This window comes from Vicugna pacos, chromosome 16 (assembly GCF_048564905.1).
Source record: "Vicugna pacos chromosome 16, VicPac4, whole genome shotgun sequence".
NCBI classification, from domain to species: domain Eukaryota; kingdom Metazoa; phylum Chordata; class Mammalia; order Artiodactyla; family Camelidae; genus Vicugna; species Vicugna pacos.
The window spans coordinates 11,258,278-11,278,089 of NC_133002.1; the positions used below are offsets into that span (position 1 = coordinate 11,258,278).

A 19,812-nucleotide genomic window follows, 5' to 3' on the forward strand; every position below is an offset into this window, starting at 1 on the left:
CTCAGCTCTGCGTCCCTGAAGGCGAGGGCCTCGGGGTATTTATGAGACAAAGATGGGGCATGAGGAGCGTGGGGAAAGGTGAGTGGAAAGAAAAAGGTGAGGTAATCCTCATTCTGCACAGGTGCGACTAAGCTACAGGCTTCTTCATGCGACACGTGTTTGGAAAACGGCACCACTGGCATGTCTTGAGGGTGGAGGTTTTGGGCCTCTGATGTCAAATGGGCACCGGGTGGACGCTCATGCACCCCCGGAGGGAGAGTCCATGGCCTCAGCCATTCTTAAAGGGCTCAGGCCCAAACTGGATATAGCTGACTTCGAGTTCCTAAAAAACAACTCAGGCAAAGATCTTACTGTTTAGGCTGTGGGAGGCTTGAAGGACACACAAGTTTTCGTAAAAACAATGAAAGTGTGCCTAATCAGTGAAGGCCATTTAATTATTTATTAATGGCTAACTGCTAACTACCCTGCTCTTCACAAATCTGAGAAATCAGTGTGTTGTCAAGCTTGTTGTGGGCGTCAGGGACAGTGTGCCAATTGTGGGCCGAGAATGTGGCGAGTCAGGCCACACTGCAGTCAGTAAAAAGTCACAGGCCGGTAGACCCCCAGCTCCTGAGGGCAAGGACTGTGTCTCCTTTATTTATCTCTAAACACTCAGGCCTGGCACGATTTCTGCCACGTGGCCGGTGTTCCGTAGGTACTGTTGGATTTACTCAGTAATCAGTCACTCAAAGCACTGCCAGGAGCTGGAAGAGAGACAGAGGGCCTCGGAGCAACCCAAATAGATGTTCCACATCCGTGAATGGGAGTTCATGCTCTTTTCTTAGCTCAGTTTCTCAGGCTTTGCCTCCATATTTTACATACAAGCAATGCCGTGGCTTCTCGGCCTTCCACAGATTGACAGGTGGGTGCAAAAGCAGAGACAGCATCAGGGCAGCCACCAACACAGAGGAGACTTTGCTCAACTTAGAAAGAAGCGTCGCCTCTGAACAAACTCCAGGAAGCGCCTCTTCGGATGAATTAGCAAACCTTGCCCTCGCTGGCTGGGCAAATTACCAAGAGGCCAGTGAGGCGGTGGGCTGGACGGCAGCTCCATCCACCCACTGTGTGCAAGGTGCCACCCCCACTGCTGAAACAGGGGTCGTACCTGAGAACGCAGGTGTCATTCAGGGTAGGATGGAGGCTCCCTTCACCTACCCACCACCCGTGGAGTCTTCACCGTGTTACGGCAGGGTATGTATGGTCGGCTTCCATGAGATTCATCGAGAAACCCTCAGAGGCACGTTTGGGTGCTTAAACGGGCAAGCTTTATTTCCTGAGAAATTCACGTCATCCTGAGCAAACGAGATACTGGTGTGCTTTGCGAGTGACCTGGGTTCTGCTTGCTTCCGCTTCCTGTTTGGTGCAAGCCTGACCCCTGAGGGCTTTCCCCTGCACTGGTGTAGTCAGCGGCCCCAGAGGACAGGAACTAGATTACAGAGGTCACTGCAGAGGGACAATGGGGTGGCACAGAGCATCCCTAGTACCTGTACGGATAGATATATATATATATATATGAGCACTGAAAAAAATGTTTGATGAGTGAATGAGTGAGCGAATGAATGAATAGAAGAATACATAAGGAGGCTTTCTGACAGTGATTGTTTAGCTCCTTAGAATTTTATTCTCAATTAAAAATCAGCCCAGACCACCCCCAGCTTTACACAGTAAGTCCTGACACATACATTCTTCTTTTAATCTGTGTCTTTGTGATTTCTTTTCCCTTGAGGCTGCTCGATGTTTATTATTAGCTGATACCACCTGGACAGAAGTTGGCTTGTGTGTTCATTTTATTTTCCTAAGGCAAAGGGTGCTCTGTGAAGTCTGGGGCAGGGGACAAAGGGGTACGGAGAGCAAGGTAGGTGGCCGTGACCGCACACCCCAGGTTGAGATCTGAGCTGTAGCCCCGGTTCATCATTCATTGGACATGTGACTTCAAATATTTCTCCAAAATATTTATGCACTGTCTACTGGGTGCCAATACTGCCCCAAACCCTGGACATTCTGCAGTGAATAAGACACTCCAGAACCCAGTGTTTGTGGAGCCCACATTCTAATGAGGAGCCCAGAAAATGAATCATTACACGGGAAAATTTCTGTGAATAAAAATTTCTGTGATGAATACTGTGAATAAAATAAAAGAGTGTAGTAGAGCATGACAGGGAGGGCCATTGTAGAAAGACTGGGCTGGAAAGACCTCTCTGAGGAGGTGACGTTTAAGATGAGACTGAATGTTGAGAAGGAGCTAGCTGTGAGGAAAGCTTGGGAGAAAAGTGTTCCAGGCAGAGGCATGCAAAGGCCCTGAGGCAGGGCTGAGCTTGGCAAACTGGAGAAACACAAAGAGCTGTGTGGTGAAACCTGGCAAGCCAGAGGGAGAGCAGGATGAGATGACGCTGGGGCCAGACCAGGCAAGGTTTAGGCCAGATGAGGGGTGTGGAGTTTATTTTAAGGTCTAAGAGAAGTCATTGGAGGGCTTTAATCGGGGGCTGGATTGTAAGGGAAAGAGGGGAAGCTGGGAGACCCACTGGGGGCACCGCTGTAATCTGAACAAGAGATGATGGTGGCTTGGGCCCAGTGGGGCTGTGGGGTTGGCCTAGGTAATGGAGAGGGCTTGGGAACATGATTTCCTGGGTCCCACTTCGGAAGCTCCTCTGGGCCTCCCTCCACCATTGGATTTGGGGTCAGGACCCGGATCGGCCCTGTCCCCACTGCTGAAGGCCCCAGAATCACTGTCAGATTCTCATGTTTGGATTTTCATAGTTCATTCTGATTTCAGTGTCTACTCTTACCCACTAAGACTTGCCACTGAGCGTTTTTAGAGAACGGGTGGCACGAACGCTTGATACTTTCCTCTCCTTAGTGGAGTTCCTGGTCCCCAACCTCTGTACCCCGCGCTTGATCAAAATGTTGTTGTGAACTAGCCTGACCTTCTGCCTGATGCTTCTTGCATGTCCATCTCACAAACGGGAGGAGCCTACAGCTCGGAGAGGCCCGCGACGGGCCGCATAGGCAGAGGGGCGGGGCCTGGGATTTAACCTGATTTCTTCAGACCCCAGTCAGTTCCCCCAGCAGCTCAGCACGGTCAGCCTCACAGCACAGCAGTCCCGGGGACCCAGGAAGGGAGAGAGGAGCAATTATTTTAGCAGTTTTATCATAATCGTTTAATCATCCCCACCCTCAGATATAAGGTACACACACAGTGCATTGCAATGGCTGTGTCTTTGAGTGGTGAGGTCACAGGGGTCTATTTTATTATTATGCTTTACAGCTTACATATATGTCAGCTCTCTCTTGGGTGAGCCATCTGTCCCATACCAAAAATAAAGTCAAACATACTTGATACTAAGAAATCAGATGTAGAAACATATGAAAATGGAAATGACCTGTAACCCCAGTGCCTATGGGTAAGTGATACCACTTTTTTATTTTTTTGTAGTTTAGTGTGTATCATTAAAAGATAAAGGACTCACAATACACAAATATGTACAAGTCAAACTGGGGAAATCTGATTAAAAAGTTACCGATGTCAGTATCCTGGTTATGGTATTTGCCCTGCAGTTTGGCAAGATGTTACCACGGTGGGGAGCTGGGTAAGGCACATGTGGGCTCCCTCCGTATTATTTCTTACAACTGCGTATGAATCTTTGATTATCTCAGTGTGGAAAGTTTAATTTAAAAAAAGATAACAGCTTTTTTTTTCCCCAAACAGAACTGCAATACTGTTACCTTCCTCTGCCCTAATTTCTGTGTTGAAATTCCCAGTTGTCTCGAATGTCGTAGTTTTTGGTAATGGTTTGAATTGAGATTGAAACAAGATTTTCACACGTCCACTTGGTTGATAATGTCTGTTAAGTCCGGTTAATCAATAGCCGCCACCACCTCCGGTCATATAGCTTCCCATCTCCCTTCCCCACCATTGCCCCATCTTCCCTGCGATTTATTTGCTAAAGAAAACAGTGTCCTGCAGAGTTTCTCAGAGCCTGGATTTGGCCTCCTGGTGGATGCAGCAGCATGTTCTGTATTTCCCATAAATTGGTAATTAGATATAGAGGCTTATTTGCTTCTCGAACATATAAAGCACACACAAGCTTAAAAAAATTAAAATGGTAGAAAGGGTATACATCGAAATGTCACTTTTCCACATCAGTTCCTCAGTTTTCCAAGAGGCAGTTGCATCTTGTATGTAAATGATCTGGTTTTACAAAGCTCTGAGAGCCCCATTGAACAAGCATTCCTTTTCTTATTAGTAAATTCTAGAATTTGGTAAAAAAAAAAAATACAAAAAAAAATTTAAGCACACAAGCATGTGATGCTGGTTACAAATGATGATGTAGGTTTCTTTCTTTTTTTAAATGCTTTTATTTTTTATTTTAAAATTTTGTATACAGTAAAAATGACAGTTTTTTGCTATACAGTTCTATGAGTTTTAACGCATGTATAGATTTTACCACAATCAGGATACAGAGCAGTTCCATCACCCCAAGAAGTTCCCTCTTGCCCCTCTGTAGTCAACCCCCTCCCCATCGCAAGCCTTTACAAACACTGACCTATTTTTCTGACCCTATTTTCCTCTTCTAGAACGTCATAAAACTGGAAGCGTACAGCATGTAATCTTCTGAGTCTGGCTTCTTTCGCTCAGCATCGTGTCTTTGAGGCTCATGCATGTCATTGCGTGAATCAATAGTTCATCTCTTTTTATTGCCGACTATTCTGCCATATGAATATATTACAGTTTGCTTTTCCATTCACCTGTTGAAAGCATTGGATTGTTGCCAGTTTTGGGTAGAGAAGGTAGAACTCAGTGGTAGATTATTGTGCTTAGCATGCAAGAGGTCATGGGTTCAATCCCCAGTACCTCCAGTTTGAAAAAAAAAAAGAAAAGAAAAAGCTTAAAAAAAAAACAACCCTAATTACCCCTCCCCCCTCCAAAAGACAATGTTTCCAGTTTGGGGCAGTTATGAGTAGAGATGCTATACATATCGGTGGACAGGTTTTTGTGTAAATATACGTTTTCATTCCCCTAAGGCTAATATGCATTTTTGTTGTGCTTATTTGCCATCCACATCTTTTTTGATGAACTATTGGTTTAAATATTTTGTCCATTTGAAGGTATTATTTTCTTACTGCTGAGTTTTGAGAGTTCTTTATGTATCCAGGATACAAGTTCTTTGTCAGATGTGTGATTTGAGTATTTTCCCTAAGGCTCTAGTTTGTCTTTTCATTTTCTTAAAGGTATCTTTCACAAAGCAAAAGGTTTTAATTTTGGTGAAGTCCGTTTATCAGTTTTTTCTTTCACAGATCAAACTTTTGGTGTTATATCTAAGAACACTTTCCGTAATGCAAGGTCACAGACATTTTCCTATGTTTTCATCTAAAAGATTATAGTTTTACATTTTACATCCTGTGATACATTTTTAGTTCATTTTGGTTTAAGATGTGAGTTTAAGTCAAGTTTTTTTTTGTATATTGATAATTAGTTGTTCCAGCATCATTTGTTGAAAAGACTAGCCTTTCTCCATTGACTTGGCTTTACAACTTAGTCAAAAATCAATTAGCCGTGTCTGTATGGGTCTATTTCTAGACACTCAATTTTGCTCCATTGGTCTGCGTCTAATCTTTTTTTTGCAGGGGTTGCGGGGGGGGGGAACTAGGTTTTTATCGCTCTACCACTGAGCTAAACCCTCCCCCTATGTCTAATCTTTTACTAATATAACTTGATAATAATTCTTAAAATAGGAATGTGACCCCTCAAATTTTTTTTTTCCAAAATTGTTGGGCTATTTATTCCACTTCCTTATACATTTTAGAAATCTACTTGTCTGTATCTACAAAAAAATACTGCTGGTATTTTCGTTGAAATTACATTAAATCCTTCTAAAAACTACTATTGAATTATACACTTTAAGTGGATGGATTTTCTGATGTGCAAATTATATCTGAATAAAGCTAATTAAAATTTTTTCTATTGATTAAAAAAAAGAAATTACATTAAATCCATAAATCAATTTAGGGGGAATTGACACCTTAACTACATTGGGTCCTCCAAATCATGAACATACTGTGTGTTTCCATTTATTTCAGTCTTTGATTTCTTTTTTCAGCATTTTGTAGTTTTCATCATACAGATCCTACACATGTTTTGGTAGATTTATACCGAAGTGGTTTTGTTTCCTTTTGGAGCTATTTTAAATGCATTGTGTTTTAAATTTTGGTTTCCGGTTGTTCATTTTCAGCCTATATAAATATGACTGATGTTGTATATTGGCACTATTTTCTGTGATCCTGCCAAGTTCACTTATTAGTTCTAGCAGATTTTTTGGTAAATTTTTTGGGATTTTTTTCAGTGTAGACTTGTCACCTGCAAACAGGGTTCTATTATTTGCAAATAGTTTTCTTTCTTTCTTTCCAATCTGTATATCTCTTTTACTTTATGTTTTTCCCCCTATTACACTGGCTTCCCATACTATGTTAAATTGTTGAATGGGAGTGGTGAGAGTGAATGTTCTTGCCTTTTCATAATCTTTGAGGGGAAACATTTAGTCTTTCACTATTACGTATATTAGCCATGGGGTTTTTTATAGATGCCCTTTATCAGATTAATGAAGGTCTCTTATATTCCTAATTTGCTGGAGATTGTCATGAGTGAATATTAAAATTCATCAAATGCTTTTACTGCATCAATTGATGGGATCATACAGTTTTTCTTTTTTAGTCATTAATATGGTAGATTACATTGATTGACTTTCAAATATTGAACCAGTCTTTCATCCCTGGGATGTTAAACCCCATTAGGTTGTTATGCATTATTCTTTTTATATATTGCTGGACTTGGTCTGCTAATATTCCTTTTATTATTGAAGTATAGCTGACTTACAATATTGTGTTAGTTTCAGGTGTACAGCAAAGTGATTTGATTATATATACATATATTTTCAGATTCTTCTCCACTATAAGTTATTACAAGATATTGATTATAACTCCCTGTGCTCTACAGTAAGTCCTTGTTGTTTATCTATTTTATATATAGCAGTGTGTATCTAATAATCCCAAACTCCTAATTTATCCCACCCTCCACTACCCCTTCAGTAATCATAAATTTATTTCCTATGTCTGTGAGTCTGTTTCTGTTTTGTAAATAAGTTCATTTGTATTATTTTTAGCTTCCACATATGAATGATACAATATATTATTTGTCTTTCTCTTTCTGACTTACTTCAGTTAGTATGATAATCTCTAGGCCCATCCATGTTTCTGGAAATGGCATCACTTCATTCCTTTTTAAGGCTGAGTCATGTTCCATTGTATATATACGTTACAACTTCTTTATCCATTCATCTCTCTATGGACACTTAGGTTGCTTCCAAGTCTTAACTATCATAAATAGTGCCTCTATGAATATTGGGATGCATGTATCTTTTTGAATTAGTTTTCATCTTTTCCAGATATATGCCCAGAAGTGGGATTGCTGGATCATATGAAAACTCTGTTTTTAGTTTTTTAAGGAACCGCTATACTGTTCTCCAAAGTGGCTGCACCAATTTACATTCCCACCAACAATGTAGGAGGGTTCCGTTTTGTACACACCCTCTCCAGCATTTGTTATTTGTAAACTTTTTGTTGACGGCCATTCTGACTGATATCAATGTAGGTTTTATTTGCATTTCTCTAATAATTAGCAATGCTGAACATCCTTTCATGTACCTGTTGGCCTTCTGTATATCTTTGGAGAAACGTCTTTTGAGGTCTTCTGCCCATTTTGGGGTTGGGGGGTTTGCTTTTTTCTTATTAAACTGTATGGGCTGTTTATATATATTCTGGAAATTAAGCCCTTGTCAGCCTCATCTTTTGCAAATATTTTCTCCCATTCCCTAGGTTGACTTTTTGTTTTGCGTATGGTTTCCTTTGCTGTGCACAAGCTTATAAGTTTAACTAGGTCCCATTTGTTTACTTTTGCTTTTATTTCTATTGCCTGGGTAGACTGTCCTAGGAGAACATTGCTGAGATGTATGTCAGATGTTTTCTTTTTGATATTGAGTTGTATGAACTGTTTGGAAACTGAGTCCTTGTTGGTCACATCAGTTGCAAATATTTTCTCCCAGTCTGCAGGCTGTCTGTTTTGTTTATGGTTTCCTTTGTTGTGCAAAAGCTTATCAGTTTGATGAGGTCCCATTTGTTTATTTTTGCTTTCATTTCTGTTGCCTCGGGAACTGATCTAAGAAAATATTGCTGTGATTTATGTCAGAGAATGTTTGGCCTATGTTCTCTTCTAGGAGTTTTATGGTGTCATGTCTTATAGTTAAGTCTTTAAGCTGCTTTGAGTTTCTTTCTGGATATGATATGGGGGAGTGTTCTAACTTCATTGATTAACGTGAGGCTGTCCAGCTTTCCTAGCACCACTTGCTGAAGAGTCTGTCTTTTTTATCCATTGTACATTCTTGCCTCCTTTGTCGAAGGCTAATTGACCATAGTTGTGTGAGTTTATTTCTAGGCTCTCTATTCTGTTCGGTCTGCTCATATTTTGTTGAGAATTTTTTCAGTATGTTCACAAGGGATATTGGTTTCTTTTCTTATACTGTCTTTGTCTGGCTTTGGTATCAGGTTAGTGCTGAGTTGGAAAACGTTCCTTCCTCTTTTATTTTCTGGGCCCATGGATTATTTAGAAATGTGTTGTTTAAGATATATGTATTTGGGGATTTTCTAGTTATCTTTATGTTACTGATTTCAAGTTTAATTTCATTATGATGAAGAAACCTACTTTGTACAACTTCAATAATTTAAATTTGTTAAGGTTTGTCTTATGACCCAGGGTATGGTCTATCTTGGTGAATGTTTTACGTGCACTTGAGAAGAATTTATATTCTATTGTTATGTGTAGTGTTCTGTAAATGCCAGTTAAATTCAGTTGATGATATTATTCGGTTTTTCTATAGCCTTGTTGATTTTCCATCTGCTTGTTCTATCAGTTACTAAGAGAGGACTGTTAAAATCTCTAACTACAGTTGTGGATTTATCTACTTATCCTTTAGTTTTTCCTTCATGTATTTTGAAGCCCTGTTGTTAGGTGCTACATGTTTAGAGTTGTCATATCTTCTTCACGAATTGATCCTTTTATCATTACATAATGTCTCTCTGCATTCCTGGTAATTTTCCTTGCTCTAAAATCTGTTTTGTCTAATATTAATATAACCACTTCAGCTTCCATTTGGTTAGTGTTTGCATACTATATTTTTTCTGTTCTTTTGTTTTTACCATATATGGCATTATATTTGAACTGAATTTATTGTAAACAGCATAGAGTTGTTTTAGATTTTGTATTTTAATCTATACTGACAATCTATGTCTTTTAATTGGTGTATTTAGATCATTTATATTTAATGAATTATTGATATGTTTTAATTTAGGTCTATAATTTTGCTCTTTATTTTTTGTTTGTTGTTTCTGAGTTTTGGTCCTCTGATAAAGGAGGCAAAAATAGGGATTCTTCCCATGCCCTTGGGTTCACAGTTTCTCTAGTCTGAGAGAAGGATTCTCCTCCTCAGAATTTTGGGCACCTGCATGGCCACCACTGCCACTACTGTTGTTGCTACTGCTGTCCCAGGATTACCCAGAGGCTCTAGTAGGAGAAAACAGAAAAGAAAAAGGGAATTCCCCCATCTCTCCAACCCTTAAGGGACCCTTTTCTGCTCCTCAGACCAGAAAGAGAAGACTTTTCTTCTAACCCTTCCTGTCTTCCCTCAGCGTACACTTCTGAGTTTCAGGCTGCCCTTGTGTCCAGGCTAGGGTATAGAGAAGGGGAGAAAGCAGAAGACTCACTGCCGGGTTGTTCTTATGTCAAATACTGGTTTTATTCCCCATTCTGCCTGCTACCGTTTACTTTTCAGAATCCTCAGATAACTGTTCCATGCATACTACCCAGAGTTTTTAGTTGCATTCAGTGGGAGAGTTACAGTGGTATGTACTTACTCCATCTTTACCAGAACCAGAGCCTCAAGGTCACATTTTGATGTTTTGTTATTCCTGACTTTTTAAAATGCATATATGCAAATTTAGAAATATACTTTAAAAAATTAATTTGTTAGAGATATGTTAACTGTTCTGTTACCTACTGTTTTTTTAAAAAATAAATATCTCTCTTTTATTTTATTTATTATTCTATTATTTACTTATTTTATTTTGGTGGGGGGGAGCTAATTAGGTTTATTTATTTTTAGAGGAGGTACCCGGGATTAAACCCAGGACCTCATGCATGCTAAGTATGCACTCTACCACTTAAGCTACATCTTCCCCCTTGTTATCTTACTGTTTAAAATAAATACATCTGAAGCTCTTTTCAATTCAGTAAATACAGATATACATCATCATTTTTATGACTGCATAGTATTCCACTGAATAGCTTACTCTAATTCACTTGATTGATACTCTGTAGTTGGACCTTTAGGTGTCTTCTGGTTTTTTTCTCCATTATAAGCAATGTTTTAATTAACACTGTTGTACACATTCCTTATTCACTTGTCCAATTATTCCCTTAGGATAAATTCCTAAAAGTGGAATTGGTTGGGCAAAAGGTATACACATTTTGAATTTTGATACCCATTGCCTGACTGCCCTCTAGAAAATCCATACCAGTTTCCATTCTTGCCAGCTAAATATGACAGAGCAAATTTTCTCATATCCTTACCCACAGTTGATGTTATTATCTTTTCTAATCTTTGTCAATGTTATATCACATTTTAATATTCATTTCTATGATTATCAATAGGCTGAAATTATTCAGAGTGCATTATAATTTTAATGCATTGAATTCAATTACTTGATATTTATTATTTTAAAATGTATTTATTTTTTAAATTGAAGTATAATCAGTTATAATGTGTCAATTTCTGGTGTATAGCACAATGTCCCAGTCATGCATATACATACATATGTTCATATACATATATTTACATATTTACATGCATACATATACATATATTTAAAATTACATATCTGTATTTATAGATGACGTTGACCTATTTTTTTATTGTGATAAAATATACCTACCACAGAAGTTAACCATTTTAAGCACTTTAAAGTGTACAATTCAGTGGCACTAAGTACATTCACAATGTTGTGTAGTTATCACTACTGTCCATTTCCAGAACTTTTTCATCATCCCAAACAGAAAGTCTGTACCCATTAAACAGAAACTCCCCGTTCCTCCCTCCCTCCAGCCCCTAGTAACCTCTATTATATTTTCTGTCTTTGTCAATTTACCTGTTTTACATGCCTCATGTAAATGGAATCATTTAATAGTTGCCCTTTTGTGTTTGACTTTTTTCACTTAGCATGATGTTTTCAAGGTTCATCTACATTGGAGCATGTATCAGAATTTCATTCCTCTTTAAGGCTGCATTATTTTCCATTATGTGTATAGACCACTTTTGGTTTATCCACTGTTGTGCACTCTTGGAGTGTCTCCATCTTTTGGCTATTTTGAATAATGCTGCTCTGGGCACTGGTGTGCAGGTATCTCTTAGAGTCCCTGTTTTCAGTTCTTTCAAGTATTTACCTAGAAGTGGAATTGCTGGTAAGCCATATGGTAAATCTGTGTTTGACTTTCTGAGGACTCACCATTCCTTTTTTTTTTTCCACTGCAGCTCTTTCACTTTACGTTCCAGCCAACAATGTGCTCGGGTCCTCATTTCCTCTCACCCTTGCCAGCACTCGTTATTTTCTTTTGCTTTTCCTTTTATAATAGCTATCCCAGAGGGTGTGAAGTGCTTTGTCTATTTTTTTGAAACGCTCCTTATTAGATTTTTGTATCGGGGATAAACTGGCTCTTTTAGAGAATCTTTTCTTCTTTCTCTATGCTTTGGGACAGTTTAAGTGACACACAAATTTTCTTTACTCTGCAGGTTTGAGAGAACTTATCAAAGAAGTCCTCTGAGCCAACACCACTTTTTTAAGAGCCAAAATACCAGTTTTTGGACAGCTTTCTGTTTCCTCACTGGTTACTGATAGAAGCAGTTTTTCTAACTTTTCTAGAGCTTTCTGAGTCATTTGTATGTTCCTAGAACACTGTGTATGATATAGATGGTTCAGACTTCATACAGACAAATGTCATATGTTTATCATTCCTAATATTGTCTCTTTGTTCTCTCTCTCAATTAGCTTTCCCAAGTGTGTGTGTGTGTGTCTGTGTCTGTGTCTGTGTCTATGTCTGTGTCTGTGTCTGTGTTTCTTCAACAAACAAGCTCTTGGATTCATTCAACGTCCCTCTGCTTCCCGTGGTGGGATGTGTCCCTCTGGGAAGCAGACTTTGGGAGTCCCTCCTGTGGGGTCACGACTGAGGGCATGAGCTCCAGAACCAGATGGTCTGAGTTCAAGTGCTCATTCCTTTCCGTACTATGTGACCTTAAATAGTTACTTAACCTCTCTGTGCTTCAATGTCCACATCTGCAGAATGGGGAGAAAACAGTACCTACTTCACAAGGTTAATATTAATATTAAAGAGTCAGTCGTTTAAGTGTTTAGAAGAGTGTCTGGCACATGGCAAGCACCCTACAGTTCCTTTTTGAATAAATCTAGACTTCCCTCCAGTGTGTCAGAAGCCTCGGTCCCCCGGGAGTCTCTCCATTCCACAAATGCACTTTCTACACTTTCCCACCACTTACACTAACTGCCTCTTATTTTTGCAGAACCACCTCTTTGCAGAAAAACAACCACTTTACTTTCCATTCTGCTGCCTGAGACAACCACATCCTCCTCACACCCCTCCCCAGGCTCCCATGGACAACCCAGGTCAGTATGGTCGTGGGGGAGGGGTCTGAAGCCCCTGACCACAGAGTGGGGAGGACCGCTCTTGGGGGTGAAAATGGCCCCAGGGCTGGCAGGACCGCCTCCACCCGGCCAGCCTGTGACACGCCAGCTCAGCTGCCTGAATGTGAAAACACCTTGAGAGGGGGACATCCACACACTTGTGAGACTCAGATGCTCGCGGGTCACTGAGCTGGACACTGGGAATAATGATCATAATAGCCAAGATTCTTACCAAGCGCGTGCATTTATTTAACAAAAAAACCTCCCTGGCACTTAGGATATTTCAAGTAGTGGGAAAAGCACTTGACAAATATTAACTCACTTAGTCTTCATAAAGACCCCATAAGGTAGCTACTATGATCACTCTCATTTTGCAGAAGGGGAAAGTGAGGCAGGGTGAGGACAGGGACTGTCCCCAAGGTCCCATAGATATTATATGGTCAAATCAGAATTTGAACCCAGCAGTCTAGCTCCAGCCTCCCTGTCTTGAATGATTTCACTACAATGAAATATCATGCAAATAACAGAAGGATTCTGTGAAATAGGGTATCCATATGACTGTCTTCATTTTACTGGGAGGGAAACAGGCTCAGAGAGGTTAGGTCATTTGCTCAAAGCTACAGCTAACAAGTGGCAGAGCCAGGATTGGAACCCAAATCCCAGATTCTTCCCCCTACACCAGCCTGGGACCGCAGGGGGCGATAACCCTTCCCCCAAGATGTGGGTTAACCAGTGTTCACCCAGCAAGTCAGAGGCCACCCGTCAGGCTAGCAGGCATAGCCTCTAATGCCGAAGATCCCTGTCCTGGGGAAAGGTAGGGGACGCCCCAAGGCAGACCCAGCTACAAGGCTGTAATTAGTCCTAGGACATGCATCCTTTCCACACCCTGCTCACCCTCAGAGAGCCTCGCCCACTCAGAAGACGCCCCGAGCCAGGCGAGCCCACTGAATTTTGGTGTATCAATATTCCTGGTGGTCCTTAACCAGCTGGGGTTTGGGCTGGAAGGATAGGGGCAGGGACAGCACTGTGAAAATCTCCTAAATATTTCAAAATCAATTTACTGTGCACTCACTTCAAGTATAGCAGTAGAGACACGCTGTCCTGTGTTTAAGAAGAGAGGTGTACCAATGGAGGTTCTTTAGATACAAGCAATAGAAACCCTATGGCTCATTTCATTTTCAAAAATAAAAAGTAGCCAAGCATTGTAGGAACAGCTGAAGCACCAGGCACCAGAAGGGGCAGGGAACAGGGCGGATCTGCCACCAGGACAGGAAAAGGGGGACAGTGACCTCCGAGAGCACCCCAGGAATTCTCCCCTCCTGGCCATCATCTGCACAAGTTTGATCCCGAGGGAGAGAGGGTGTCTAGGCTAGCGTGGTCCTGTGCCTCTCCAAGGAGCATGTGCCAAGTTACTCCAGCCAGTGGCGCATCTGGGCGCTGAGCCCATGATGTCAGCGAGCAGCTGAGATGCTGAGACAGGGCAGTCTGCGCACCAAGGAATTCTCAGACAAGCCCTCGCCCCTCACTGGAAGGGCAACAGCGAGGTCCATATGGTCGGTGTGTGGGGTCCCACGGGCTCCTGGAAAACTGCCCTCAGCACAGGGTCAAGGTCAGGAAGAGGTCATCCAAAATGGAAACAAGTAAACACAACAGGTCCTAAGGACATTCACCTATACAGGACCAAGCTGCCTCGGATGTTCCAAGTCTGGACTGGAACACACAAGAGCAAACCATGTTCTTCTTAACTGTGTTAAGGCATGAGGTTGTGGGACCCCGGGTTGGTGACCCCGGACCAGAAGGAGTTCGTTGGTGTGTTTCCATTTCCATTCCGGGGAGGGGGGTGCCAGTTCCGATGGCTCATATCCAGGGAGCAGAAAGGAACAGTTCACCACAACATCCTCGTTTGAGGGAAACATCCCTCGAGAATTATTAATTCAATCTCTTTGGTAGTAATTTTGTGTGTCCCAAGTGACCTGAGGTTCCCTGGGACCTTCTCATCTGGGTGGACGTGTCTACCCATCCCACCCTCCATTCCTCAGCTGGAGAAGACTGGGGAAATGTCAAGTTTGATTATTCCAGCAGCTTTCACCATACAGGTGCCTGGTCCTCTCTGGGCATGTCAGTCATGGTTCCCCAGAGGATCAGAACAAGTAGGGTGCATACGCATGTGCAGAGTGGCATTTGTGATAAAGAATTGGCTCAGGTGATTATGGAAGCCGACAAGTACCGAGATCTGCAGTCAGCAAGCTGGAGACCCCAGACCGCCAATGGTGGAGTTCCATCCCAGCAGCCGGAGGGCTCGAGACTTGGGAAGAGCTGATGTTTCAGTTCAAGTCTAAAAGCAGGGAAAACCAGTATTCCAGCTGGAAGAGAGTCAAGCAGGAGAAATTCCCTCTCACTTGGGGGAGGGTCAGCCTTTTGTTCTATTCAGGTCCCAACTGATTAGATGAGGCCCACCAACATTAGGAAGGGCAATCTGCTTGACTCAGTCCATCAATTTTGATGTTAGATGCATCTGAAACACCATCACAGACACGCCTAGAATAATGTCTGACCAAATATCCGGGGGCACTGTTGCCAGTCAAGTTGACACATAAAATTAACCATCACAGTTTGGTATGGGACAACTTGAAGATGACGAAGACTGGTCTGCTTGAGAAAAATCTTAGGAGATTTTATTCTTGTCATGACTGGACCCAAAGAGAGTTATAGCACTGGTGTCTACAAGGGTTACATTTCTGAACAAAGGTTATATCTTTTGCAAAACAGTCTCACAAACAACAACAAAAATAGTAGTAATAATAATAAATATTCTCCAATTATATTCTTTTAAATCTGCTCCCGCAACTGTGATAGCCAGGAACATTGCTGGGGTGGGGGCCATCCTGACATTGTGACCTTCATCCTTAATTCAGGGGTGATTGTCTTCTGTGAACTTTGAGCATCACCTCACTCCTTTCCTGACCAAACTTGTCACTGAAGACAGTAATCCTCTAGCTGTACATTAGGGTCTCCTGGGGAGCTATAAAAACCCCAGTTAGGCCCCACCCTCAGATATCTGAGTTATTTGGTTTGGGGTGGGCTGTGCACTGGTATTTTTTAAAGCTCTCCAGGTGATTCTAATGTACAGACACGGCTTGGAACCAGAGGAAAGGCAAGCATTCTAAGAGGGGCCTGGGGAGAGATTTGACTGTCTGGGCTCACAGGGCAGTGGACAGCTGGCACTGCCAAGTCTTAGGACAGCTTTGCATGGCCTGAAATTGAGGAGCAGACCCTGAACATAGCCTTTCTTCTCCCTCCCTTCCTCCCTGTTGTCTCTTTAGCTGTCATAACGCCTACCCTGGTTGGAGAACTGGGAACCTTTTTTCCAGCCACTTTACCAGGGGTGTTTATTTCTGCGTTCAAGCACCAGGCACACACAGATAGACACGTGCTCATAGTCTCCCCTGGGGGTACCCTCTTCTCATTCCCCAGTAAGGAGGTGAACGGTCACATGTAAGCTTTAGAGGAAGAGCTTTTGACCAACAACAGCTCTGCGGCCTTGAGTAAATCCTCTCTCCCCCTGAGCCTGCTTTCCCCATCTGTGGAATGGGAAGAGAGCCAGCCTCCAAGGTTCCTTTGAGTCTGACCTTCTATGGTTGGCGCGGCGACGTGGGGCAAGGGTGAGGGCTTTCGATCGGGAACCCACAAAACAGGGAGATCAGTGTTTGTTCTGGCAAACTCACAGGGCTCTGCTCAGAATCCAGTGAGGTAACACACCAGCGAACACTGTGTGTCCCTGAGTCAGACAAGAGTAGCTGCTGTAACAGATGACGCCATGTCAATGTCAACACAGCGAATGCCTGTTCCTGACTCATGTCACCAGCCAGTCAGGGTTAGAAACAGTCTTCCAGGGACTGAAGCTTCTTCCCTCTCGTGGCACCATGAAATGTTAGGTAGTAATAGTAATCCGGACACCTGATAGTTAAACCCACATTCCTGGTTGGAGGGGAGGAAAATGAATGTCACTTGTTTATTGGCTGTTCTGAGTCAGGAATGATGTCAGACATGCAGGCCATCTGTAAACAACCCTGGGATACTTGAGGTGCAAGCAATATTCTTTCTTTTGCTTAATTAAATCCAATCCAGCTTCAAGCTCTCCTTGTCCAAGAACAGTACAAATTCCCATGTCATTCACTTAGGGTGCCTCCCCACTCCTGGGGATCCTGTGAGAAACCCAGGGGTTGCAAAGTCTGGATGATGGGAAAAGTCTGTGGTCTTCAGTCCACTGTGGCTGCAGCCCCCAGGACAGCTTGGCCAGGCTTGCATGGTCCATAGGGAGTCGGGGGCTCCTTTGGGGATGTTCTTGTGCTCTGGCAAAGGTGGCCCAGGAGACCACAGCAGTGGCACCCAAGCAAACAGAGTTTAGTGCTTAGCTGCCCTCATCTGAAATCTTTACCACCACTGGGAAGCTGTATCCCAGCCAGCCCTGGTCTTCCTCATTCCCAAAGTCCCCATAACAGTTGTGCCCTCATGTCTTGGGAAATACAACCTTCCACCCTTGAATTGCCACCCTCCTCTTTAACTAAAAGCAGCAGCCTTTATCCTCATCCCTTTGAGACAATCCAGCTTGACTGTCACCATCAGACAGCCCGGGGTCTCAACCTCGAGGGGCCGGGGAGGACGTAAATGAGGGAAACAAAGAGTGTGGTCACTCTGAAGCTGCTCCCCACCCCCTGTCATTGTCACGTGTAACATGCATGTGACACAAGACATGTCCAGCATCGATAGACTTTTAAGAGATGCCAGAAATCCAAACTTTTATGCAAAATCTCCTGCTTTGTAAATGTTGGCAGCTAGTTCATTTTTTTTTTTCCAAGACACTCTACAAGCCCAAACAAAACAGGTCTGCAAGCCAGATGTGGACCGAAGCCTGAGAGCTTGTTCCAGATGCCCAGACTTTCGAAAACAAAGTTTATTCGGTGTTGTCTTCCGGGGCTACTGGCAGAGATTTTTTTTAACTTCTCTATTTTTTTCTGAAACATGAAAAACTTAACTCCCTTTGCAAAGCAAGGGAAATGAAGGCTTGGAAGATAAGAGACTGGCTGCCCTTCTGATGAAGGGGCAGGGAGGACATCACAGTAATCACAGTTTTAAGTCTTTTGTGTAGTCCATGGTGGGAAGGTGGGGAGAAGAAGGGAGGGGAGAAGGATGAAAGCAGGAAAGAAGAAAGCATAAGCTCTTTTATTTTTGTGCAAGGTGGAGCTGGGTAGATGGAAGGACTGCTTCTTGCCAAGCTCGATGATTTCCTTGCCAGTATGAGGAGATGCTGCTCTGCCCAGCAGAGTGGCCGGTGGGCAACCATGGGCTGTAACACCTGCCCACTCGACGCCTGCTCTCAGCCTGGAGGAGACTCAGGGTCAGACCTTGATGTGGTCCAGGGTAATGGAGAGTGAGGGGTCCAGAGAGGCTGGGTGGCCCCAGCTGACTGGCAAGGGCCTACACCAGAGCCGTGGAAGAGCCAGTCCCTGGGCACCAGAGCACAGAGTGCCTTGGCGTAAACAAGTTCTGTCTCCTGGACTGCAACCTGCTGTTTTTTTAAATTTGTCATCTCTCTCCTACCGACTTTAAAGGACTCCGAGGCCATTAAGGTATACGTTACATAGAACAAAAAATAGGGGCACCCCAAAAAGAGCAAAGAAGAGAGGTCTCTGTCTCTTAAGATGAGCTGACTTTGGAGGCTGGGTCCCAATTTGGCCGTGAGCTTCCTGATAGCTAAGGCAAAAGGGGAAGCTCTGGGGCATGTGGTTTGTACCGTCTGAGTACCAGGGACTGCACACTTGTCTGTAAAGACAGGCTCTTGGTTGGAGCTATTTATAAAGGGGAATTTATGGTACAGGGAGTGTCTCCCATACTTCCTGTGTTGGTCTGGATCCTCCGAGAAGCAAATACCAAGACAAGATTAAACATGCAAGCTTCATCGGGGGAAACACCTGTGGTCCAGAAAGCGGAGAGGGAGCCGGTGAGGGCTGGGAGAGCGAGCTGCCAGCCTGTGATGTAAATCTGAATCTGAAAGGAGGAGAAAGGGAGGAAAGGTGGGGTGGAAATGTGTTAGACTGATGGGTAGCTGGGGAATCTCCAAGCCAGAGTCAACCACCTGCAAAGGTCCCGGGGGGTGACCCTGCTTTAGAATCCCTGCTGCTGTCCACATCGGCTGGGAAGTGCAGCCTTGGCACAAGGTGATGGACTTCACAGCGAAACAGCACAAAGCTCCTTGGTCCATTAAACTCCTTGTAGCATGAGGTCAGTGAGGTGCATTTTCACCACTACCACACTTTCTAGATGTCAGTTACTCATTTGTGTACCACCTCCATGGTTCTGCCATGTCAACGCACCACTATGAAAGAAAACAGTTATTTTGACGCTTGTTAAAACCCTAAGGAAGACTTTATGCAAGACTGTTGCAATATGTCTGTGGACAGATGTCTGGATAAAGAAGTTGTATATTTATACAATGGAATACTACTCAGCCATAAAAAAGAATGAAATAATGCCATTTACAGCAACATGGATGGACCTGGAGATTGTCATACTTAGTGAAGTAAGCCAGAAAGAGAAAGAAAAATACCATATGATATCACTTATATGTAGAATCTTTAAAAATGATACAAATGAACTTATTTACAAAACAGAAGCAGACTCACAGACACAGAAAAGAAACATAGGATTACTAGGTGAAAAGGGGGTGAGGAGGGATAAATTGGGAGTTTGGGATTTGCAGATACTAATAACTACTATGTATAAAATAGATAAACAACAAGTGTATACTGTATAACACAGGGAACTATATCCAATGTCTTGTAATAGCCTATAACAAAAAAGAACATGAGAAGGCATATATATATATATATGCCTATATATATACATATATATCTGAATCGCAGTGCTATACGCCAGAAAGTAGCACAACATTGTAAATCAACTATACTTCAATTAAAA

General features: G+C 42.6%; 1 protein-coding gene across 7 annotated transcripts in view; it reads left to right on the forward strand.

The window, feature by feature from the left end:
• PIK3R6 (phosphoinositide-3-kinase regulatory subunit 6) overlaps positions 1 to 19,812 on the forward strand; it is a 51,289-nt gene that overhangs the window by 5,022 nt on the left and 26,455 nt on the right. For 6 of the 7 annotated variants that reach the window (XM_072940640.1, XM_072940637.1, XM_072940642.1 and 3 more), the window contains exon 2: positions 12,714 to 12,816. In XM_072940640.1, the coding sequence (XP_072796741.1) occupies positions 12,804 to 12,816 (13 nt within the window). In that variant the 5' untranslated portion in view covers positions 12,714 to 12,803. Of the gene's footprint in view, positions 1 to 6,972; positions 7,030 to 12,713; positions 12,817 to 19,812 lie in introns of all 7 variants that reach the window. The other variant, XM_072940639.1, reaches the window with a different exon arrangement.